This window comes from Mus musculus, chromosome 7 (assembly GCF_000001635.26).
Source record: "Mus musculus strain C57BL/6J chromosome 7, GRCm38.p6 C57BL/6J".
NCBI classification, from domain to species: domain Eukaryota; kingdom Metazoa; phylum Chordata; class Mammalia; order Rodentia; family Muridae; genus Mus; species Mus musculus.
Genome location: NC_000073.6, coordinates 127,326,573 through 127,349,674, shown reverse-complemented (window position 1 = coordinate 127,349,674; position 23,102 = coordinate 127,326,573). Strand labels below are relative to the sequence as shown.

At 50.0% G+C, this 23,102-nt stretch overlaps 2 protein-coding genes across 5 annotated transcripts in view; one reads left to right on the top strand and one right to left on the bottom strand.

The window, feature by feature from the left end:
* Positions 1-4,360: 4,360 nt before the first annotated feature.
* On the top strand, positions 4,361-6,880 carry Zfp768 (zinc finger protein 768). The gene is made up of 2 exons (NM_146202.1): positions 4,361-4,526; positions 4,800-6,880. Exons 1-2 carry the CDS (start codon positions 4,439-4,441, stop codon positions 6,416-6,418), a joined length of 1,707 nt encoding a protein of 568 aa, NP_666314.1. The 5' UTR covers positions 4,361-4,438; the 3' UTR covers positions 6,419-6,880.
* A 7,657-nt stretch (positions 6,881-14,537) lies between these two features.
* Positions 14,538-23,102, bottom strand: part of Itgal (integrin alpha L) — a 38,999-nt gene continuing 30,434 nt past the window's right edge. For 2 of the 4 annotated variants that reach the window (NM_001253872.1, NM_001253873.1), the window contains exons 25-31: positions 21,891-21,966; positions 21,375-21,488; positions 21,120-21,176; positions 20,921-21,022; positions 20,155-20,250; positions 19,436-19,546; positions 14,538-16,223 (exon numbers count right to left, since the gene is read on the bottom strand). In NM_001253872.1, the coding sequence (NP_001240801.1) occupies positions 16,065-16,223; positions 19,436-19,546; positions 20,155-20,250; positions 20,921-21,022; positions 21,120-21,176; positions 21,375-21,488; positions 21,891-21,966 (715 nt within the window). In that variant the 3' untranslated portion in view covers positions 14,538-16,064. The remainder of the gene's footprint in view (positions 16,224-19,435; positions 19,547-20,154; positions 20,251-20,920; positions 21,023-21,119; positions 21,177-21,374; positions 21,489-21,890; positions 21,967-23,102) is intronic. The other 2 variants (NM_001253874.1, NM_008400.3) reach the window with 1 other exon arrangement.

Sequence of the window (23,102 nt, the reverse complement as noted above, 5' to 3'; positions counted from 1 at the left end):
CATTCGACACAGTGCCTGCCCTGCACGCACAAAGCCCTAGATTTGATGACCATCATGCTTATAGTCTCATCGCATATAAGGTAGAGGCCAAACGGTAACAATTTAAAGATCATCAGCTATATGAGCAGGAGACCAGTCTGGGATACATACGACCCATTTTCAAAACAATAACGAAAACCCTTTGAGAACACTAGAGTGAATCTTTTGGGAAAGCATGGGACAGACCCAGGTAATGCAAAGACTATGAACTGCTGATCCTCTTGTCCCCGTCTCCAGAGGACTGGGACTATATGTATGTGACACCATGCTCGGCCTTGTGAGTATGAGGCAAAGACTCCATCAACTGAGCTACACCCCTAACTGCCTCCTCCTTTCTCTCCTCCTCCTCCTCTTCCACCTCTGAGATGAGAGTTGCAAGTCAGTCATGCCACCATCAACAAACAGGACCAGTCTAGGAACACAGGAGTCATTTTGAAGCTAAAGAGAACCTTTCGTTTTCTGAGGCTCTTAGGGACTCTTTCCAGGGTGTCAAGCATCAGCCTCAGCTTGGAGAGGGGTCCTGAGAGAAGGGGTGTCTGGGAGCAGCAAAAACAAACAACTTAAAGTCAAGTCATGGGTCCAAGCTGACAGCCTATGTTTTGTTCAAGACAGCTTTCAGATTGCTTTCTCTCTGCTCCACTTTTTAAAAAAAGATTTATTAATTAATAAATTATGCATATGAGTACACTGTAGTTGTCTTCAGACACCAGAAGAGGACATTGGATCTTATTACAGATGTTTGTGAGCCACCATGTGGTTGCTGGGAATTGAACTCAGGACCTCAGGAAGAGCAGCCAGTGCTCTTACAGAGAAACTCTGTCTCGAAAAACCAAAAAAAAAAGAAAGAAAGAAAGAAAGAAAGGAAGGAAGGAAGACAGACAGACCAGGGAGAAAGCAATCTGGACACTGAATGGAGCAGAGTGCAGGCCGCCAGCTTGGACGTATGATTTGACTTCCAGTCATTTGTTTTCAGTGCTCCCAGACATCCTTTCTCTCAGAACCCCTCTACAAGCCGAGGCTGGTCCTTGGCTTTACAAGGGTCTTATAAATCTGTTCCTTTGTGGTTAGGTTGCAAAGAATCCATGCCTATTGTAGGGCTCTCTTTTGTGTGTGTGAGTGTGTGTGTGTGTGTGTGTGTGTGTGCATGCTCGCGCATGTGTGTGTGTGTGTGTGTTTTACTATATGTCTGAGGCTCAGTTACAGAGGCAACTTAAGCCAGGAAGAAGGTTTCCTCAAAGCTTCACTGGTCTGGAGAGCGGCAGATACAGTATTTCAATAGCTACTACAGAAAATAATCCCTTACAGAAAACAATCGTTTGTTTTTAGATCACACACACGCTCTCTCTAGGTATATTTTTTTTCTTTATTACCAAATTGAAAATAGTCAAGTTGGTATCCACAGTGCATCTCCCAAGCAGATCTGCATTTTCTCTTCCTCACACAGTTTTAGCAAGCACTCTACCACTGGCTATGTTCCCAGCCCCTCTAAATTACTAACAATATCCAGGATAATGTCAAGTTATTACACTGTTTTCTGGGGAGTACTGGCAAAGCAAAGCTGTGTATATTTAGCACAGACAGAAACTATTACCACTATCCCCAGTGTTGAAGGCTAACCCCAGGACTTTGTGTCAAGCACTCTGATTTCTGAGTTACATTCTCAGCCCTTCATATATATATATATATATATATATATATATATATATATTAACGTTTGGTTAAATGAGAAGGTGCAGAACCCACAGATGAGAAACCGTGGTATTTTCAAGGCAAGGCTTACTTTCTGAAATGCAGACTGTCCCCTTTGTCATGCAGACTCCATGAAGCCAGCATCTCGGTCCCAGTCATTGGATATGAGAAACTCACTGAATGGGCTGAAGCTGCTCTGATGCTTCAGATGAAGACCAGAAGTTCATGTAGTCTGAACTAGGGGCATAAAAGCAGTTTTCCCAGAAAGCAGGGTGTTGTGACCCATGGCTGAATGTGTCTGCTATTGAAGGACATTTTTTTTTTCTAGTTCAACAACGGGGGAGTGAATACAAATCTGCTTGGGAGAGGCACTGTGGCTGCCAACTTGACTGTTCTCAACTTGGTTATGAAGAAAAGGAGAAACAGAAGAAGACAGAAAGATGAGGAAGAGGAGGGGGAGAGGGCGGGAGAGGGGGAGGGAAAAGGGAGGGGAGAGGAGGAAGAGGAGGAGGAGGAGAGAAAGAGGAGGAGGCAGCTAGGGGTGTAGCTCAGTTGATGGAGTCTTTGCCTCATACTCACAAGGCCGAGCATGGTGTCACATACATATAGTCCCAGTCCTCTGGAGACGGGGACAAGAGGATCCTCAGTTCATAGAGAAGTCAAGGCCAGTCTGAGGTAAAGAGAGACCATTCCTGGACAGACACATCACTACTAGATCTGGACATCTGACACCCAAAAGGCTTAGCAGAGTCTTCAGAATCTTCAAACTTGCTGGCTGTGAAAACCCTTGATTATAGTATGCAGGAAGCTGAGCGCAGCGAATTGGCTCGTTAGCTGTCAAGACTACCAAACTTGCTTCAGTAGAAGAGTAGAAAATGATTAGATTAGATTAGATTAGATTAGATGATACTGACGACACGACTGTTCCATGCGAGAGTTAGGGGAAAGTCTTTATCTTATTTCTAATTGTCGATAGGAGAGAGAGAACAGCCAAAGCCATCTGGAAGAGTGCAGAGCACAGGGAGACAGGGAGAAAGGCTGAACAGGGCCCGCAGACTGGGCGGGGCCAGGGCTATCTGCAGGTATTCCTTCTACGCTCCGCCCAACAGTTACCTAGCAACAGCCAGGTAGGTCTGGCTTGCTATAAAAGGGCCTGTTTGGCCCACCTTCCTTCTTTCTCTTCTCTTCTTTCTCTTCTCTTCTCTTCTCTTCTCTTCTCTTCTCTTCTCTTCTCTTCTCTTCTCTTCTCTTCTTCTCTTCTCTCTTTTCTCCTCTCTTTTCTTCTCTTCTCTTCTCTTCTCTTCTCTCCCCTTCCCCCTCCCCCTTCCCTTCTGGAACTCTTCAGTGTCACTCTCCGAACTGTCCCGCACGCTTGTGAGAAAATCAAGAAACGAGGAATCAAACACAAGATTTGGAAAGGGAAGAAATTAAAGGTCGTCCTATGTTAGTATCTCTGGAGTGGCCCCTCAGCACCTGTAAAACCTGAGAGCAGAAGAAACGAGAAGGGAGAAAAGCAGAGGAGGAAGGGTGTCTACCCTAAGAGCCCTAGGCTTCCATTCTTCCTAATACAGGACAAACGGCTCAGGGGAAAGTTTACAAAGCGCAGGCCGAGCTCGCGAGGAGACGCCCGGCGCCTCCCTCTCTCACTCCCGCAGGCATTCCGGGCATCCTGTTAGAATGGCCTGAACGCCCTCTGCTCTACACGGCCCGGACCCACGGTGACCCCGGGACCACGGTGAAGCAGAGACAGCCGGCCCCAACAACCAATCCTGGGAGGAGTGGGCGGTGCCTCGCGGCGCGGAGGCGGAGCTGTTTCTCTGGCAACGAGCCCGCATCGCGGAGGGGGAGGGGAGGGCGAGGGAGGGGGGAGTGGGCGCGGGTGTCACTGTCGTAGCTCGGCGGGCTAGCAGGCTCTGGGCTCCAGAGCCTGGTTGTGCGGTCAAACGGGCGTCCGTCCGCGTTCCCGGTGCCAGTCCGAGTGCCCCGAGGCTGAGGCGAGGAGCTAGCCGCCTCCCCCGCTGGCGCCGGGAAGCGTCGCTCCTTCTCGCTGACCTTGGTCTCACTTGCCGCTTCGCCCTTGGCCACACTCAGTAGCCAGCACATGGTCGGAGAAACCTGCAGACAGGTCCCCGGTTAGGCCGAGACCCGCGATACAGACACACAAACTGCTGTTGCCCTTCCCGCCGGCTCCGGGGCGTCGGGTCGCCCCCACCCCCCGAGGCCCGGGAGATCCAGTCCAGGGTTAATGCCAACGAGTTTCCACCTCCAGCCGCTCCTAGAGAGGCCGCGGCGCGAGCCAGCGGGGGGAACTGGCCAGGGACGGACACTTCCTGTGCGGGGGGAGGGGGCAGGGGCGCAGTAGCCCGGCCGGGGCTAGGGGCCGAGACTAGAGGGTCTCGGGCTGGGAGTTGTGGCTGGGGGACGGCCGGAGGAGTCGCCTCGCCCCTCACCTCCGAGGCCACGACGCGCGGGGGCCGGTGAGGGCCACGAGACAATCGGGGACCTTGGGAGGGGGGCGGGGCAGCGGACAGGGGCGGGGCCGGAGAGGCCCAGGGTCAAGACGTCCGGCCTTCGCGGCCGAAGCCAGGCCGCCCGGTCTCCTCGGAGGCTCTGAACGCGCGGGTGGCGAGGGCTCGGGGCTCCAGGCACTCGAACTGGGTCGTAGGATCGTCCGCCATCGCCACCGCCGCCGCACTGGGAACTGGCAGGGATGGAGCGGGAGGCGTCGTCGTGGGGCCTGGAGTCCCGGGATGTGCACAGTCCCAACGCAGTGGGCAGCCCCGAAGGGTCTCTCAAAGGTGAGGGAAGGACCGCGCCTCTTAGGAGTGTGCCAGAAAACTGGGCTGTGGCCTGCGGGAGGGAAATAAGGCCGGAATCTTAAACACTTGGAAGTGGGGTGGAGGGTGGAGACTGAGTGCCCCGGGTCTTTAGAGGGGAGGTGGTACATTTTGTCACCTCACTTGTAGGGGCCAATGACCCTGCTTGGGGAGTGGGAAGAGAATTTTGGGACAATTAATGGACCCAATGACCTTCCAGACCCCCATTCAATCTGGATTTTCTGTAATTCTCAGATCCTGCAGGCAACACAAGTGAGAATGAAGAAGGGGAAATTTCTCAGCGAGAAGGCAATGGGGACTATGAAGTTGAAGAAATACCTTTTGGGCTTGAACCCCAAAGCCCAGAGTTTGAGCCACAAAGCCCAGAATTTGAATCCCAGAGCCCCAGGTTTGAGCCTGAAAGCCCAGGGTTTGAATCCCGAAGCCCTGGGTTTGTGCCCCCAAGCCCTGAGTTTGCACCCAGAAGTCCTGAATCAGATCCTCAGAGCCCGGAGTTTGAATCCCAGAGTCCTAAGTATGAGCCCCGAAGCCCTGGCTGCCATCCCAGGAGCCCTGGCTGTGAACCTGGGAGTCCTAGGTATGAACCCAAAAGCCCTGGGTACGGTTCAAAGAGCCCCGAATTTGAATCTCAAAGTCCAGGGTATGAATCTCAGAGCCCCGGGTATGAACCGCAGAACTCTGGAGATGGCGTTCAGAATTCTGAGTTCAAAACCCATAGCCCTGAGTTTGAAACTCAAAGTTCCAAATTCCAGGAAGGTGCAGAGATGCCTCTGAGCCCCGAGGAAAAGAATCCCTTGAGCATCTCCCTAGGAGTCCACCCCCTGGATTCCTTTACTCAAGGGTTTGGGGAGCAGCCCACAGGAGCGCTGCCTCCATTTGACATGCCTTCGGGGGCTCTGCTGGCTGCACCCCAGTTTGAGATGCTCCAGAATCCACTGAATCTGACAGGAACCCTGCGTGGGCCAGGCCGTAGGGGTGGCCGGGCCAGGGGTGGGCAAGGCCCTCGACCTAACATCTGTGGCATCTGCGGGAAGAGCTTTGGACGAGGCTCGACCCTGATCCAGCACCAGCGCATCCATACCGGCGAGAAGCCTTACAAATGTGAGGTTTGCAGCAAGGCCTTTTCCCAGAGCTCTGACCTCATCAAACACCAGCGCACGCATACAGGCGAGCGGCCCTACAAGTGTCCCAGGTGCGGCAAGGCCTTCGCTGATAGCTCTTACCTACTCCGCCACCAGCGTACCCACTCTGGCCAGAAGCCCTACAAATGTCCACACTGTGGGAAGGCCTTTGGCGACAGCTCCTACCTCCTGCGACACCAGCGCACCCACAGCCACGAGAGGCCCTACAGCTGCCCCGAGTGTGGCAAGTGCTATAGCCAGAACTCGTCCCTGCGCAGTCACCAAAGGGTGCACACTGGGCAACGGCCTTTCAGCTGTGGCATCTGTGGCAAAAGCTTCTCCCAACGGTCAGCACTTATCCCCCACGCCCGCAGCCACGCCCGTGAAAAGCCCTTCAAGTGCCCAGAGTGCGGCAAGCGCTTCGGCCAGAGCTCAGTTCTGGCCATCCATGCCCGCACCCACCTGCCAGGCCGCACGTACAGCTGCCCCGATTGTGGCAAGACCTTCAACCGCTCCTCTACACTCATTCAGCACCAGCGTTCCCACACAGGCGAGAGGCCGTACCGCTGCGCTGTGTGTGGCAAGGGCTTCTGTCGCTCCTCCACGCTGCTACAGCACCATCGCGTGCATAGTGGGGAGCGACCTTATAAGTGTGATGACTGTGGAAAGGCCTTCTCGCAGAGCTCCGACCTCATCCGCCACCAGCGGACCCACGCAGCCGGCCGCCGTTAACCAGTCACGGGTGGGGAGGTGGTGTGCAGAAGAGATGGGGTCAAGGAATTTATGGATAGAGGAAAAGCTGGTGGAGAATAGAAGGACGAAATATTCTAGAAGATGGGTCAGGGTGCAGGAAGTCACATGCCCTCAAGAAGTATGAGAGTTGGGCTATGGAGGGGTTGGAGGGAGGCCAGACAGGCACCAGGAGCAAGTCTGCCTCAGCAGCAGTGAGCTCTTTATCTGGGAGGCCCTGTTCTGGCAAAGTACTAGATGGGGAGGGGGGAGGGCAAGGGAGTGTCAGTTAGAGTAGGGTAGCTTAGATTGGTAGCTGCTGAGACCCTTGTGAAACCAGGAAGAGGGCAAAGGGTAGGCAGTGGGGAGTGAGGCCCAAGGGTAGGGTCTGGATCTCAGAGTAAACTGCCTTGTCTTCCTCAGGTTTTGGAGCCCTGTGAGTTCAATAAACCTTTTATGTGGTAAGAGATTCGTCCTTAAGATGTGTATGTGGACAGTTCCCTGAGCAGTGGGAGATAGCAGTCAGAGCTGCAGCTGCTGAGGCCTTGCCAGGGTACTGCCCCAGAAGTGCTTTTATGATCAGTGGGTTAGTGAGATCTTCGCATTCGAAGTTCAGAGAATGGTTTATTTGCCCATGGGCACCAAAGCTCACGTGCTTTTGCATGCTGCACAGACTCAAAGGGACTGATTGTAGGAGGTGTGAAACACTTCTCAGCTCTCCCTAAACTAAAAGTCTGTGCTTCTGTCAGAAAACCACATGGGGGTGCTCATACCTAGGTGTGACTGCTCCCCATCGAGTGTTGGCTTAATCCCACCCTGTACCTGAGTTAGCACTTCCAGGCACCTCCAGTAGATCATCAGTAGATCTGATCTCTTCTCTCCTCTCCCCTCCCCTCCCCTCCCCTCCCCTCCCCTCCCCTCCCCTCCCCTCCTCTCCTCTCCTCTTCTCTTCTCTTCTCTCTCTCTCTCTCTCTCTCCATTTTTTTTTTGTTTTTGTTTTTTTTTGTTTTTCGAGACAGGGTTTCTCTGTGTAGCCCTGGCTGTCCTGGAACTCACTTTGTAGACCAGCCTGGCCTTGAACTCAGAAATCCGCCTGCCCCTGCCTCCCAGGTGCTGGGATTAAAGGTGTGCGCCACCACCACCTGGCTAGATCTTCTGTCTAGGCTCTTGAGACTGGAGCAGGCAGCTGCACTTCAGCTCCACTCAAAGAGGAGGCCAGGTACTTGTTTGACCAAGAATATGGAAACACTTCTCCAGCCCCTTTACCAGCCAGTGTGACCAGCTGGGCATGGTTGGTCTGCTTTCCCTGGTACCGTGTATCAGTTGAAGGGGCCACCTTGCATCTACCCCGTTTTCCCATCCAAGTTCCAGACTCAGGCTGATGCAGACTTATAATCGGTGAGAATGGAGGATTCTAGAGTATGGGCATTTGTCACCTTAGCAGAAGAGAGCAGGCCACACCATGGGGAATCTTTTGGGAGCACATTTTGAGGCAGTGCCTACTGGGAGGGCCTGCTGAAGCATCAGAGTTTGCTCCTGTTTCACAGAAGTGGACACAGGCAGCCACAGAGGGCAGTGACTGTTTAGGCACTGTGTGTCTAAGACCAGATTTGACCTTCACACTCCATTTACCTAGCTCCACCTCAGCGCTTGGCCGCATCGGCACATTTTGAGTGTCCTTGGTCCTTGGACCTGGTGACATTCCCATGCTTAGGGCCTTCAAACTCATAAAAGCAAAGCTCCTAAGGCCGTTTCCACCCAGCCGGTCACGGTCCGCACCGCTGGAAGGAACCACATGGTCCAATTCCATCTGCCTGGTTTTCAAAGTTAAAGTAGACCATTATTGTTCTAGTGAACTCTTACAGTAACTGAAGGGCCTTTATGAACTTCATGCAAGCAGGCCTCTGTTGCAGCTGCCGCCTCCTCTCTTTCCCTCCTTCCCCCTGCCCTTCCTCCCCTCCTTCCTCCTTGAAACGGTATGTCACTATATAACTCACCCTGGCCTGGAGCTCAAGCTCTTACTGCTGAAGTCTAAGTGCTAGGAGCACAAGTGTGCAGCACCATGCCCAGTTTATGTAAGGTTGGGATCAACCCCAGGGCAGGGGAGTCCCGTTAACTACATTAGTCCCCTGCTTACCTGCTTAGACTGGCAGTTACAACTTCTGCACTCTACCAATGGAGCTACATCAAAGACTTCATACCAGGCAATTTTATTTTATTTTATTTCATTTTATTTTGAGATAGGGTCTTTCTGTGTAGCCCCAGCTGAGCTGGTACACTCTGTGTAAACCAGGCTGGCCTCAAACTCACAGAAATCCACCTACCTCTGACGCATGCATCATTATGCTTGGCTTTTAAACATTCAACTCTATCATTTTATATTTGGATTTATTTATTTTATATTTGGATTTATTGCGGTACAGGAGCTTGAGTGCGGGATGTGGCGTTTGTTGGACAACTGTTCTAGTGCTGAGAGACATCTGCAGCTTCAAATACTTTTGTTTATTTCATTTGGTTGGTTGGTTTTGGTTTTTGAAATATGTAGCCCTGGCTGTTCTGCAGCTCTGTAGACCAGGCTGGCCTTGAACTCACTGTGTAGACCAGGCTGGCCTCGAACTCAGAAATCTGCCTGCCTCTGCCTCCCAAGTGCTGGGATTAAAGGTGTGCACCACCACTGCCTGGCTCAAGTATGTATTTTTTAATTAATTTTTTATATAGTCTCACTATTTAGTATTATTTAACCTGGAATTCCCAATGTAGACCAGGCAGGCCTCAACTTCACAGAGATTTAACTGTCTATGTGTTCTGGTAGAAAATGCATCTTTTTGATAAGTGGTAGTGGTATACACCTTTAGCAGACGAATCTCATGAGTTCCAGGACAGCTAGGGCTACACAGAGAAACCATCTCAAAAACAAAGCATTTTTATTTTCTGGGTTTTTATTGTTGTTTGTTTCGTTTTGCTTTGTTTTTGAGACAGGCCTAGGTTAGCCTGGACTTTACCCAGGGTAACCTTGAACTCATGGCAGCTCTCTTGCCTCTACTTCTCAAGGGCTGGGGTTTCAGGCAGAGCTCTCTGGCTTCCTTGGAGTCAATTTTTGATTTTATAAATTTTATTTTTTTTATATGTATGAGTGTTTTGCCTGCGCGCACACACACAGTAAGTGTGTGTATAATAAGAATGTCCCTGGAGCCAGCAGAGAGAAGAGGGCGTGGCCCCTCTGGAGCTGGAATTGCAGATGAAGCTGAGAACTAAAGCTGGGTCCAGTGCTTTTTGTCTCTCGGCCAGAAGTTTCTTCCTAATGAGTTGGTACAACAAGAGTTCTTGACCATCAAGACATCTCTTCAGCTCTGAGATTTTTATCTTTTAGCCTATCACTTATATGGATTATATATGTGGCATGGGCTTTGTAACAAGGCCACAGACCTTAGCACAACTGACTCCATGATGGAAGTATCATTCAGGCTGTAAAACTCAGCATGTGGACAGCACCACCTGCCAAAACTAAAACAAGGAACGAATCCACTGAAGTCCAGAGTTCTAGGAGAGCCTCTGAATGCACTAACCTTGAGTTTTGGCTTTTTTTTTTTTTTTTTTTGACAGGGTTTCTCTGTATAGCCCTGGCTGTCCTGGAACTCACTCTGTAGACCAGGTTAGCCTCGAACTCAGAAATCCACCTGCCTCTGCCTCCCAAATGCTGGAATTAAAGGCGTGCACCACCACTGCCCGGCAGAGTTTTTGTTTCTTAAATTACACCTCTGGCTAACTGTTCTGGTCAACCCAGACCATGTTTTTATGCTAAAAGCCCACCATGAGAAAGGCTTGGGCTACCCTGGGATCCCAAACTCCCAGTGTAGTCACCGGGCGGCTAATAAAGACTTTTATTGGCTTAACCCATGTCCAAGCAGTCTGCTCTGGTAGATAACCCCTAACAGACATGACATGGCTTGTGGGTCACTTGTGGAGGTTAGAGGACTGTTTGCAGGGGTCTGTTCTCTCTCCACCCCGTGGATCCCAGGAGTTAACTCAGGTTTTCAGGCTCGGTAGCAGGTGCCTAGAACATGTTTATACCCTGAGCCAAACAGACTCTGTCTTCAGCTGAGCCCACTTTCAAAAAAGTGTTGCAGCTGGGCTTCATAGAGGGCTGGGGAGAGCCGGGGACCCTCACCTGAGCACCGAGCTGCTCCACACCACCTGTTGTATAAAACTGTGCCCTAATTGCACATGGCCTCATAGGGAGAAGCTACAATATATAAGCCTGCAGAGTCTGGGGTTGGCAGTTCTGTATACCTATGTGGGAAAGCTGTAATTCCTGCTACATTAAGACTTTGATGTTCAGTCTGTGTTTAGGAGGAGCACCCACACTTCGGTAAGCACCCCTCACCTGTGCTCTGTAAATATGTCCACTAAACTCATTGGTTCTCCAGAGTGAACTCTGGTGAATTAATGCCTCAGTTTGTGGTTGGAACCTCAGGAGATGGAAGGGTGGGTGTTGTTCTCCCCTGGGAAGGAATTTTAGCAACATGCCCTTGGCTCCTGAACATATTTTTAAAATTTATTTTATATATATATATATTTATATAGTTTTTATTTTATGTATCTGAGTACCTGAGGGGCCTAAAAGAGGACATTGGATCCTCTGGAACTATTACAGGTGGTTGTCCTCTGCAAGAACAGCAAGTGTTCTTAACTACTAAGCCATCTCTCCAGTTTCCCACCCCCCCCAGAACAGGTTTTAAATTTAGTTTCTAAACATGTTTGTAGGCCCTTGAAAGCTGGGAGGCATAGGCAAAGGGTATGGGGGGGCACTTATTTGAAAAGAAATAGCTTGTGTGCACAGGTCCTCCACATTACGTGTCTCTTGGTATCTGGGCGTGGGGGCGATCCACTCTGTGACACCAAGATCACAGGCTGCTCAAGGTCATCATAAACATTGTTGTGGTTCCTGCAGTTGACTTGGGCACGCTCTCCCTAACACTGATTGTTGGTGATGTTGGAAATGGAACACAACACCCTTTGTGAGCTCTGCCACTAAGTCACATCCCAACTCCACCCTTGCACTTCTACTTAGTTCCAGATTCTTCTAAACACTAGCATAGCACAAGTGCTCCATAGTTAATTTACTCTGTCAGGGAATAATGATGAGGAAAGGAATTTGGTATACATTTAAATGTATTTTTTGGAGGTGCTGAAGAGCAAAACCAGGGACTCAGCATGCCAGATACTTGCCTTACCACTAACCTACATCCTCAGGTCCTGAACACTTTCAACTTGTGGTTGGTTGACTTGGCAGATATGAAACCTGAGGACAGAGATCGGACTGTATCTAAAAACAGATCAAACAGATGCTCGTGGGGCAGAGCTGTTCAGACTCCACTTCTTTTTTTCATGCAGCCCCTGAGGGACCGCCAGACCAGTCTGGAGTAGAGCAACCCTGTCAGGGCACATTTCCCAGAAGTCCACCACAAGGTCATGAAAGAACTCTGAGAACTCTAGGTCTGTACTGGCCGGTTTTGTGTGTCAGCTTGACACAAGCTGGAGTTATCACAGAGAAAGGAGCCTCCCTTGAGGAAATGCCTCCATGAGATCCAGCTGTAAGGCATTTTCTCAATTAGTGAGCAAGGATGAGATGGTGTATTGTGGGTGGTGCCATCCCTGGGCTGGTGATCCTGGGTTCTATAAGAAAGCAAGCTGAGAAATCCAGGGGAAGCAAGCCAGTAAAGAACATCCCTCCATGGCCTCTGCATCAGCTCCTGCTTCCTGACCTGCTTGAGTTCCAGTCCTGACTTCCTTTGGTGATGAACAGCAATGTGGAAGTGTAAGCGGAATAAACCCTTTCCTCCCCAACTTGCTACTTGGTCGTGATGTTTGTGCAGGAATAGAAACCCTGACTAAGACAGGGTCCAACACTAAGTCAAGCTGTTCAAGATCCCACGTTATCTGTGGTGCACTGCCCTACACAAGGAATGGTTGTTGTTTGACCCTGTTGGCAAGTTCAAGCCAGGAACAGTGCTAAGCAGTCTTGTTTAATATTGACAGCACTGTGCACAGCTTTTTGTTTGTTGTTTTTGTTTTAGACGGGGTTTCACTATGCAGTCCTGACTGGCCTGGAACTGACTATACGGACCAGGTTGACTCCAAACTCACAGAGATTTGCCTGCCTCTGCCTCACGAGTGCTGAGATTAGACAAATGACCCACCATATCCCGTCCAATTTATTACCCCCCAGGGACTTTGTGCAAAACAGGCAAGACTTGAACTCACTCCTCCAGACTCTGTCTTCCATATTGCTGGGATTACAGGCACGCACCACTGTGCAAGGCTGGTCTTTGACCTCTTCATTCTCCTTTCCTAGGGCCCACATGGCACATGTACTCCCTGGAGGCAGAAGAAGACCATCAAAGGTCACTGCCTGGGGAATCTCTTGACGCTTTTCTGTATGGGTGGGCAATTTTCTCTTTTCCCAGTTCTGGTATCCATTCTCTGGGGGGTCCTGCTGACCACAGAAGAGTATTAGTGACTGTCTTTCTATGGCTTATAGGTTTCAAGGGCATCCATATTGCTTTAAATAAAAGCTGAGTCCCCTTGCATCCTTGCCTCTGTTCTTCAGTATGTGGACAGACCCAGGAACTCATGAACATCAGGCAAGCTCCTACTCCTGAGCTGAACCTCCAGGTCCTAGTAGCCTCCTCTCTTTTAGTTTGGTCAAATAGCCCACGGTGGCCGGGAATTCCAGATCTTTCTCCCTCAGCCTCTCAGGTGGTGTAATAACTGGTGGTGCCATCATTCCCAGCATGTATTATCCCCATATTTTGAAGGTTTATTATTTTTAATCATGTATATGTATGTCTCTGTGTAAGTGCAGGTACCCTCAGAAGTCAGAGGTGTCACATCCCCTTGGAGGCAAGCTAGAAGCAAGTTGTCTAACATGTGTGCAGGAAACTGAACTCAGGTCCCGTGAGTAGCAGTATGTGTTCCCAACTGCAGAAGCATTTTTCCAGGTTACTTATTCCTATTTCCCAAAGAACTGCCAGGTTTTTCTTTGCATCTTCTTCTATTTAGACTTTCTCTATGCTTCTGTCTGGAATTACCCCACAATGTTAGCTTCAGGTCAAGGTTAACTACCTGAGATTCATGATGGCAAAGCGGGAGAGAAATGTTGGGATCTGAATGAAACATTTCATCCCTAGGTTCATGTATTTGAACACATGGTCCCCAGCTGGTGATATTGTTTAGGAAGGATATGGGAACTTCAGGAGGTGGGGCCTCATTGAAGGGGGTAGTTCCTGGGTGGGTTTTGAGATTTTATATCTTCCTCCACATCCTGTTTGCGCTCTGCTTCCAGAATTCCCATTCAGTGGGACGACACTCATGTTCCTGGCACATGCCTTCCCGGCACATGCCTTCCCAACACAATGACTTACAGCCACCCTGAAAGTGTAAGCCAAAATAAACTGTTGGGAAACCAGGTTACTTAAGGTCGAAGTCTACCATGTGCAGATAGCTCCTTTGAGCCAGGTGCAAAACAGAGGACTCCCTTTACCAGCAGGGCTTCACCTTCTCTGCCTGATCTAAGGAGCAGGACCCCAATCTTCTATCCAAAAAGGTCACCTAGTTCTTGGCCAACTTACAAGTTCAACTTCCTCTATCCTGAGAACCAATGCAATAAGTAGCTGGATCCCTGGAATGCCTTTCCATGTAAATGAGGCATTCGCAATACATTAAGCGCCAACCAATGATTTTACATTCACCCTGAAAACTCCTTCCCGCTCTCTAAGGTTCATATATAGCCCTTGATCACTGCGAATAAAGTGTATGTGCATCAGCTGTCCACTGGACATCATCTAATAGAGCTTTCTCATTGAGTATCATCTAAATGAGCTGCAACACTAAGACCCTCTGAGAAGGCCTTCTCCTGGCCGGCACTATCAGGTGGTTCTGCAGACCCTACACATTCCAGACTTCATCCCTCCAGCCTGGTGTGCAACAGCACCTGGACTCGCTGAGAGGAAATGGAGGATGCGGGACTACAGCTGGACCCCAAGACCAGTACCACAGCCAAAGCCCAGGACATGGGGCCGCAGTGGGAGGAAGTGAACACACAAACCTTTCCCCATAAGCTGCTTTCTTTAGGGTGCTTTATTGCAGAAAACAAAACATAAAACAAAACAAAAAACCCAACCCTAATACAGAAGAAGAGAAGCAGAGTTGATAATTTTGGTTCTATTTGGTACAGCATTTGAGGAAATATATTCATTTAAATAAGCACTGCACTAGCACGAAACCATCAGAGGCGGACAGAATTCCACACCTACTGCATAAGCAGATACAAGCATGCTGTATTAGCTACTTTTTCTGTTGCTATGGTAAACTAGCACACTCAAGTAAGTTTATTTGGGCGTATGATTCCAGAGAGTTTAAGAGTCTTTTTATGACAAAGACACACAGCAGCCAGAAGCAGGCAAGACAGCGGGAAGCGGAGAGAGTAAGCAATCAACTGTATGAAGCTGGGAGTGAACTTGCACTCTGTAAACCCTCACCACCCTTCCGTGCTTCTTCAAGCAAGGCTGTGCCTCCCCGTGGCCTCTCTGAGCCACCAACGGGGACCAAGCGTTTAGATGCCTGAGCTTGTGTGGGACATTTGTCAGTCAAACGGCCACACACGTGCTTTGTATGGAGCTCCTTGAACCACTTTTACGCTTTACGGGGTGTGATGGAGCCTGGAAAGGCAGAGCCCTGAAGGATGCAATGCTGGGGCCCACCCAAGCTATTTCTCTACCAGAGCCTCCATCAATTCAGTGAAACTACACCTAGTATATCGCTCCCTAGCCTATGATGTCACCAGAGCGTCCCAAGGTGAACAGAAAGAATACCCTAACCTGAAGGAGCTCAGTGATAGGTAGAAATGAACTAAGTCATCAAAGAGAGAAGAAATATAACTTGGTGGACAGAGGCAAGGACAGGCTGGTGCAAGGTGCACAGCGTGGAACCCTCCTTAGTCAGGACAGGAGGAGGCAGAAACAGTCCAGGGGAAGAGGACATGAGCTCAAATACAGCAATGCAGGAAGGAGAAAGACTCTGGGAAAGGCTGGCATAGTAGCTGCAGCCTGGGAAAGAGAGGTGGGTCATCTCCAGCAGAGGCTGGGGAGGCCACTGGGGCCTGGCTTTATAAGACCTAAGGCTCATTAAGGAATGCTGTCACTGACTCAAGAAGGCATCTGCAGTAGCCATGCAGTGACACAGATGTGATCTGCTGTCTGGCAGCAGAGTCCAGGCTAGACTCTAGGCAGGAGAGAGTGTGGGGCAGATCCAGGAGGTAGGGACAGCTGAGGGAAGTTGGGAAGGCTGGGGTATTACTGGGTCCTGAGATGGCAGTTTCTCCGAGTTTATTTCAAAGATTCTCTCAGAGGGACAAGGCAGGCTAGCAGAAGACAGGCTTCACCGATGGCCCTCTTGGCCTTCATCAGCCTACTTGCCAGGCACCTGTAGATAACATAGGAATGAGTTCTATGCTCGAGATGGGAAAACTGAGGACTAGGAACAGCAATGACTAGTGAAGGACAGGATACACGGTGGCATGTGACTGAAGCTGGTCAGAGCCAGGGCTCTCAAGTCTATTCCTGGGCTGTCAGTGTATCAGACCTAGGCCTTAGTCCTTGTCACTCTCCCGGAGGGGCTCTAGACAGCCCATATCTTTGGTCTCTTCCCCAGGTACTGCCAGAGGGTCAGTGTCTTCTGGAGGGCTTCCATTTGGAACACCTCCATCAGCCTCCATCTTCTCCTTCAGGTTCCGTTTGAAGAAGCCAACCTGCCAGAAGCACAGAGAGAGTGGGCAGATGACCAGACCAGCTGCCCCTGCCAGGTGTAAAGAGATCCTACGCAGACAAACGGGATACACCACAGTCGGTGGCATCTGCTCCAGGGACAGGAAGAGATCTGTATGTTTGATTCTCAGAAATATTTCTTTTTAAGAAGCAGTGAGGCCAGGTGTGGTGGTGCACGCCTCTAATCCCAGCACTCGGGAGGCAGAGACAGGTGGATCTCTGTGAATTCAAAGCCGTCCTGGGTCTATGAAGTGAGTCTAGGATAGCCAGGGCTCTGTTACACAGAAACAGCCTGTCTCAAAAACAAAACAAACAAAACAAAAAACCAAAAAAAACAACAACAACAACAGCAGCCGTAAGATGGTTCAGTGAGTCAGAACACTTGCCATACAAGCCTGACCGCTTGAATTTAGGTCCAAGAGCCACAGTGGAAGGAGAGAACAGACCCTTCAAAGTTGTCCCCTGACCCCCACCTGTGCACTATGGTAGCCCCCCCCCCACTCCCCACCAATAACAAAAGGTTTAAATTTTAGATTTATTTTTATTATTGTGTGCATGCATATCTGTGCACCAAATGCATGCCTGGTGTGTAAGGAGGTGGTGAGCCTCCAAGTGGGGGCTGGGAATCAAACTTTCATCCTTTGTGAGAACAGCAATTACTCTCAACCACTGAGTCAACTTTCCAGCCCACAAAAATAATAAAATAAAATAAAATAAAATAAAAAACATGGGTGTGGTGGTACATGTCTTTAAAGTCAGCACTCTGGAATCAGAGGCAGGAAGATTTCTATGAGCTCAGGGCCAGCCTGATCTACATTAGAAGTTCTAGGCAGCTAGGACTACACAGTGAGACACTGTCCCCATGTCCCCCCAAACGAATAAAGGTAAAGAAATATGGTTTTATAAATCTTGTGAATATTTTAAAAAGCTTTAAGTTTGATAATTTATTCTTTCCACTCATGTGAATGCCATGTTTCAGGCAGGCATAGTTGCCCGAGCTCATAATCTCAGCATTCAGCAGGAGAGGCCAGAGGATCTTGAGTTTTAGCCATTTGGCCTACATGCTGATACTCTCAAAAAACAAAAAACAAAACAAAAAAAAAAAAACCTCCTGTAGAGCTGTGGGATGGTGGCTCACCTGTAACCCCAGCACTCAGGAGGGAGAGGCAGGTGGATCTCTGAGTTCAAGGCCAGCCTGGTCTACAGAGTGAGTTTCAGGAAAGCCAGGGCTACACAGAAAAAAAACTGTGTCTACACAAAACCAAACCAAACCAACAATAAAAAATGTCACTAGGCTAGTGCTGTGGCTCAGTTGGTAGAGTGCTTGCCTAGCATACAAGCTGATTTCCAGGACTGCATAAAGTCAGGTGCGGTGGTGCAGGCCTGTGTTGCGGGCACTAGGGAGGTGGAGGCAGGGGGGGGGGTCAAGAGTTTGAGATAATTTCAGCAATTATAAAAGCAACCCCAAGCCTGTCTCAGAAAACAAAACAATAAACAAAACACAAACCTAGTTTGGAGAGATGGCACAACAGTCAAGAGTGGCTAACGCTTTTGCAGAGGAGCTGAGTTCAGTTCCCAGCCCCTCCCATAATTCCAGGAGATCTGACTCTCTCTTCTAACCACCCTCCCTGGGATCCTTCATATACAAGGTATGCATACAAGTCACATATAAATCTTTTAAGCAGGTGATATTTCTTTTCAGCACTAAGAACGGAACTCAGGGCTTTCTGCATGCTTGCCAACTGCTCTACCACTGAGGCTCTTAGATCTCAGGTGGGGAATTTGTCAATATCTTCTACTAGGAAGAATCGGGGGCTGGAGAGATGGCTCAGCAGTTAAGAGCACTCACTGCCTTTCAGTGGTCTTGAGTTCAATTCCCAGCAACCACATGGTGGCTCACAACCATCTTTAACAGGATCCAATGCCATCTTCTGGTGTGTCTGAAGACAGTTACAGTGTACTCATATACATAAAGTAAATAAATAAACCTCTTTAAAAAATCAATAGTGTAGTGCTTAATATGTGCTGGGTATACTCTCCTGGAAGCTTAAAACTGTGTGCGCGCGTGTGCTCCAGTTTTCCCATCTCTGAGAATTAATTCTAAGTAACACTTGTACAAGTGCGGAGACACACTTTTTTTTTAACAACATCTGTTTTTTCACAAAGTTTAGGTATATGTAAATGTGTAGATTTTACACAATCCTAATAGGAACATTGTTAATAAAAGACAGAGCAGTGGGACAGCAGGAAACTAACCAAGTTCAGAAGGAGGCAGAGCTGGTGGTGGCCATGGGGAGAGGGGCAGCAGGACAAGGCATGAAGTGGAAGACTCAAGGCCCAGTCCGCTGGGTGGCTCTACCCCATTTTTGTCTCTCTCCCCACCTCTCCCATATCTTTTTAAAAGTTATTTATTTTTATGCACATGGTTATTTTGCCTGCATGAATGTCCATGGGAGAGCGTTGGGTCTCTTGGTGCTTAGAGACAGTTGTGAGCTGCCGTGTGGGTGCTGAGAATTGAACTCAGGTCCTTTGGAAGAGCAGCCAGTGCTCTTACCAGCGGAGCCATCTCTCCAGCCCCTCGCCCTTATCTTTTGAGGCACCTCACGCTGACCTTGAACTTGCAGAGATTCTACCTCCGACCCCAAGTGCTAGGCTTGCAGGGGTGCATCACTGAACCCTACTTCTTTTCTGAAACTTCCGCTCCTTTTTCATGGGCCATCGGTCCTCTGCCCCTCTTCACCTCTGATTTTCACGTGTCTAAATTTCACTTCAAGTGTCACCTCTTCTTGGTGGCCCACCAGCTTAAGCTGGCGTCTCCATTACAGGTTCCAGAGTAGACAGACTCTGGTCTAGCCCTCATTAAGCTCGTTCATGTCCATGTCCTGAGTGTTGACTGTGACCCTCACATGAGTGAGGACTATGTATATATTACACATCTCTGTTTCACAGGGCCTAGTGCGGTCTCTGCTATCAGAAGGTCCTCAGTATATGGGCGTCTCCTTTTTCTCTCCTCCCTCAGTCCTGGCTGGGCCAGTGTTAACCTTAGTGATGGGGAAGTCTCTCTCACTTGTACTTGGGGTCTGTGGAGTGAGCTGAGACTTGTTTGGGCTCTTAGCCTCCCTGGCCCAGCACGCTCCTCCTGGTCCATGCCAATGTCTCTTCTTTGCCCCCAGCTTAACCATCTGAAAGCTCGTACCTTGTAGAGCGCCAGGAAAATCAGGAACAGAAGCACGAGGCCCCCAATGCCGCTGAGTACGTACACGTGAAGCATCTCCTTCTCGTGGATCAGGTCAACCTTCACGAGGACCTGGGAAGGAGAGCTGGCTGAGGGCAGAAACAGCCCACCCACCCTAAAAACCTCCCCCCCCTAAAGCCCCCCCCCCCCGCCGTGTGCCTGCTCCATCCCATCTCACTTCCTATGTGTGGGTTGCACCACAGCATTGGGCTCTGGCCCCAGACCCTCTCCCACAAATGTGTCACCCTCTGTACTCACAAGTCATTTGGCCATGTGTACCACATGCTGCCCTGAGACTTCCATAACTTGCCATCGGCCCCAGGAGGAAGTGGCTCAGCTGGGCATTCAAAGCCCCGAAGACCCCACTCTCTGTGTTTAGAGACATCTCTGGCCACACAGAGCTGCCTGAACTCTGGGCCTCTGTGGTCACTGCTCTCCACTCACTGATGTCGGTGGCCCTCTGCTAAGGTACCACTGCACTGATCTTTCGACCTGAGTCTCTGGCAGCTCAGACAAGCCTGGAGTGGCTTGTTTCTCAGTGAGGTGGGACCTCATGCTTCCCAAGGATTTGGAGTAGATTAGGGTCTGACTGGGCCAGGCTCCCCTTCTCCCTCTCCATGAGCTGTACATGGGGTCCCCGAACCTCTCTGCTGCCTGGTCTTGGCTTCTGAGGTACATACCTGGGCCTCGGAGGCTTTGCTGCCATACAAATGGAAATGCTTGCTGCTGTTGAAGGAGACGGAGAGTGAGCTGCAGAGGCTGAGTGTGGAGGAGGCCTGTGGAGGGAGCAGAGTGTCCGTCAGCATGGGTCTGAGACCCTGGACTTGGGTCCGTTTGCACAGGGAAGGAGGGGAAGAAATCCTAGTGAGGGGATCCCATTCTCTGCCTCATCTTATTTCTCCACTGTGATGGTCTAACGTGTCACTCATTCCTTGCAGTCAGAAGGGAGTACCCTTGGTATACAAGTGTGATGGTACCCAGCTCTAACCCCAGTTCTTGGAAGGCTAAGGTTAGAAGATCCTGAGTTGCCAGCTAGTCTGGCTCCCCAATGAGACCATAACTCAAAAGCAAAGCTAAGTGTGGAAGTTTACCTAGTCTTTAATCCCACCCTCAGGAGGCAGAGGCAGGTCAATCTCGGTGAGTTCTAGGCCAGCCTGGTCTATTTAGAGATTTCCAGCGTGGCATAGAAATATTGTTTTCCAGAACCAAAACCAAAGGAAAAGAAATAAATAAAAAAACCTCCACCACAAAAACAAACAAACAAACAAACAAACAACCCTACAAACTTCAAACAAATCCAGATGGCTTTGCTGTTGCTGGTTTGCAGCTGCGCAAACCTGGGTGTTTTCTCAGGAAAAGACAAATGGATGGAGCTCATGTGGGAAGCCCATCCCCACCACTCCTGAGGCAAACGGAACCTCACGGGCAACTACAATTAGGTGCTACCTTGATTTCCTTGGAGAGTTCCACGGTCCCCGTCACTTGGATGAGGATCTCCCGCCTGAAGACAATTGGACAGCGGAACTGGACTCCAGGCAGACAAGGCTGCTGTGGTCAAGAGCATCAGTCAGCAGTCAGCCAGGCCCACTGTCCCCAGCTGACTGCCCACCCCCCACCCCTGATTCCTCAGCTCACACACTCATACCTCAGCTTCGCTGGACGGCCTCTTCAGGTCCTCGCTGTGGCAAGTGACAAGGGGATCCTAGGAATTGGAAGTGGGGGTCTCCAGTAGATCTGAGACCACTTCCTACCTCACAGAACTCAGGCATCTCCATTCTCTTCCCCAAGACAACCCTTGTCTAATCCAGACACCCACACTGCCTTCCTACACCTAGCAGTTCAGTGCGGTTGTTTCCCACCATGGAGCAGCTCACTTGGCCCTCTTCTAAGTGGTACTCACCGTCTGTACACTCCATGTGTATGTGATGGGGTCCTCACTGTGAGGCCAGGGCACCCCAACCAAGGCCTCTAGTGTGGGCATGTTGTGGTCATAGGCAGATGGCTGAATCCTCACCTGGAAAAGGGCAGAGACTGCAGAGCTTGAATGGTGCCTCCCTGACTGCCAACCACCCCATGTGACCTGAGGCACTGCCTGGGTGAGTTCTAGGGCTGTTGTTAGCTAGGCAGTGCATCATGACAGACCACATCTGGCCCTGTCCTAGTGCTTTTGGTAAAGAGCACTGGCTGCTCTTCTAAAGGACTCAGATTCAGTTCCAAGCACCCACATGGCAGTTCCCGTCCATCTATAACACCAGTTCCAGAGGACACAACACCTTCTTCTGGCCTCTGAAGGCACCAGGCATGCAAGTGGTGCACAGACATACATACAGTCAAAATACAAATACATTATAAAAATAGATAAAATTTTTAAAAATAAAGTGTGCCTTTGAGGATCCTTCCTTTCGGAAGCTCATACCTGGTAGACATGCTGGACTTGTTGGGTCTTGGGACCTTTAGGGGTGAAACTGATATAGAGAGTGGAGTTCTCCTGCCTGTGGAGAGAGACGTGCAGAGATGGAAGGATGAAGTCATGCAGTCGGAACCCCAAGAAGCCTCTGGGCCTCCAGCACTGTGCTGGGGCCTTCAGAGGCACCTTGTCATCTAGACCTCTGGACTAAGGCCAGTAGAGAGACAGGTCAGAAGTTCTGGAATTAGGGTCATACCTTGGGAGCTGGGTCCTCAGTACTACATGCCACCTTCATTACTGTGTCAACTCAGTTTACTGTCTAAATGGCCATCTTTCCATGTGCATCTTCCCATGTGCACCACTGTAGGGAGAGGTGCTGATACTAAAGTCTGGCTCCCTAATTGGTTCTTGATTTGTTCAATCAAAGAGGTCAATAAAAGTCAATAAAGGAGGCCACTTGCTGGACAGAAGGGACAGGTGGGAATTCTGCATCCCAGGAGGAAAAAGAGACCCAGGGAAAGGGAAGGGTTTTTCGGCCAGGCTTTGGAAGGAGGAGCACAGAACAACTGTAAGGTCTTGGGGAAGCAAGATCCAGTGGCCTCCACCACTGGGAGATAGCCAAGGAGGCTGGTGGATGCTAGCTGATACAGGCTAGCTAATAAGTTTATAAAGCTGTCTGAGCATTTTTCATCCCTGGAGCAAAGGTAGGGAGAGGAAGAGGGAGGGGGAGGGGGAGGGGGAGGGGGAGGGGGAGAGAGAGGGAGAGGGAGAGGGAGAGGGAGAGAGGGAGAGGGAGAGGGAGAGAGGGAGAGGGAGAGAGGGAGAGGGAGGAGAGCCAGGTCACAGCTGGCTGCATGGCTAAGCTGAGCCAGGAGGAACAAAAGAGAAGCTGAGAGTGAGCCAGTGAAGAGCATCAGCTCCCTGGCAAGCTGGGAGTGGGGCTGGCAGCAGCCAGTTTCAGAGCTAAGCCAAGTCAGGAGGGGCCAGAGTGCAGGCCATGGTCCCCAGGCAAAGGCAGGAGATGTTTTTAAAATTACCCACGGGGTTGGGGATTTAGCTCAGTGGTAAAGCGCTTGGGTTTGGTCCTCAGCTCTGGAAAAAAGAAGAAGGAGAAGAAGAAGAAGAAGAAGAAGAAGAAGAAGAAGAAGAAGAAGAAGAAGAGGAGGAGGAGGAGGAGGAGGAGGAGGAGGAGGAGGAGGAGGAGGAGGAGGAGGAGGAGGA

What these genes read in the sequence shown, in the direction of transcription:
- Zfp768 (NM_146202.1), top strand. Translation starts at nt 4,439, where the DNA reads ATGGAGCGGGAGGCGTCGTCGTGGGGCCTGGAGTCCCGGGATGTGCAC. An exon ending in CCCCGAAGGGTCTCTCAAAG is followed by an intron (nt 4,527 to 4,799) that starts GTGAGGGAAGGA and finishes TGTAATTCTCAG; the next exon opens with ATCCTGCAGGCAACACAAGT.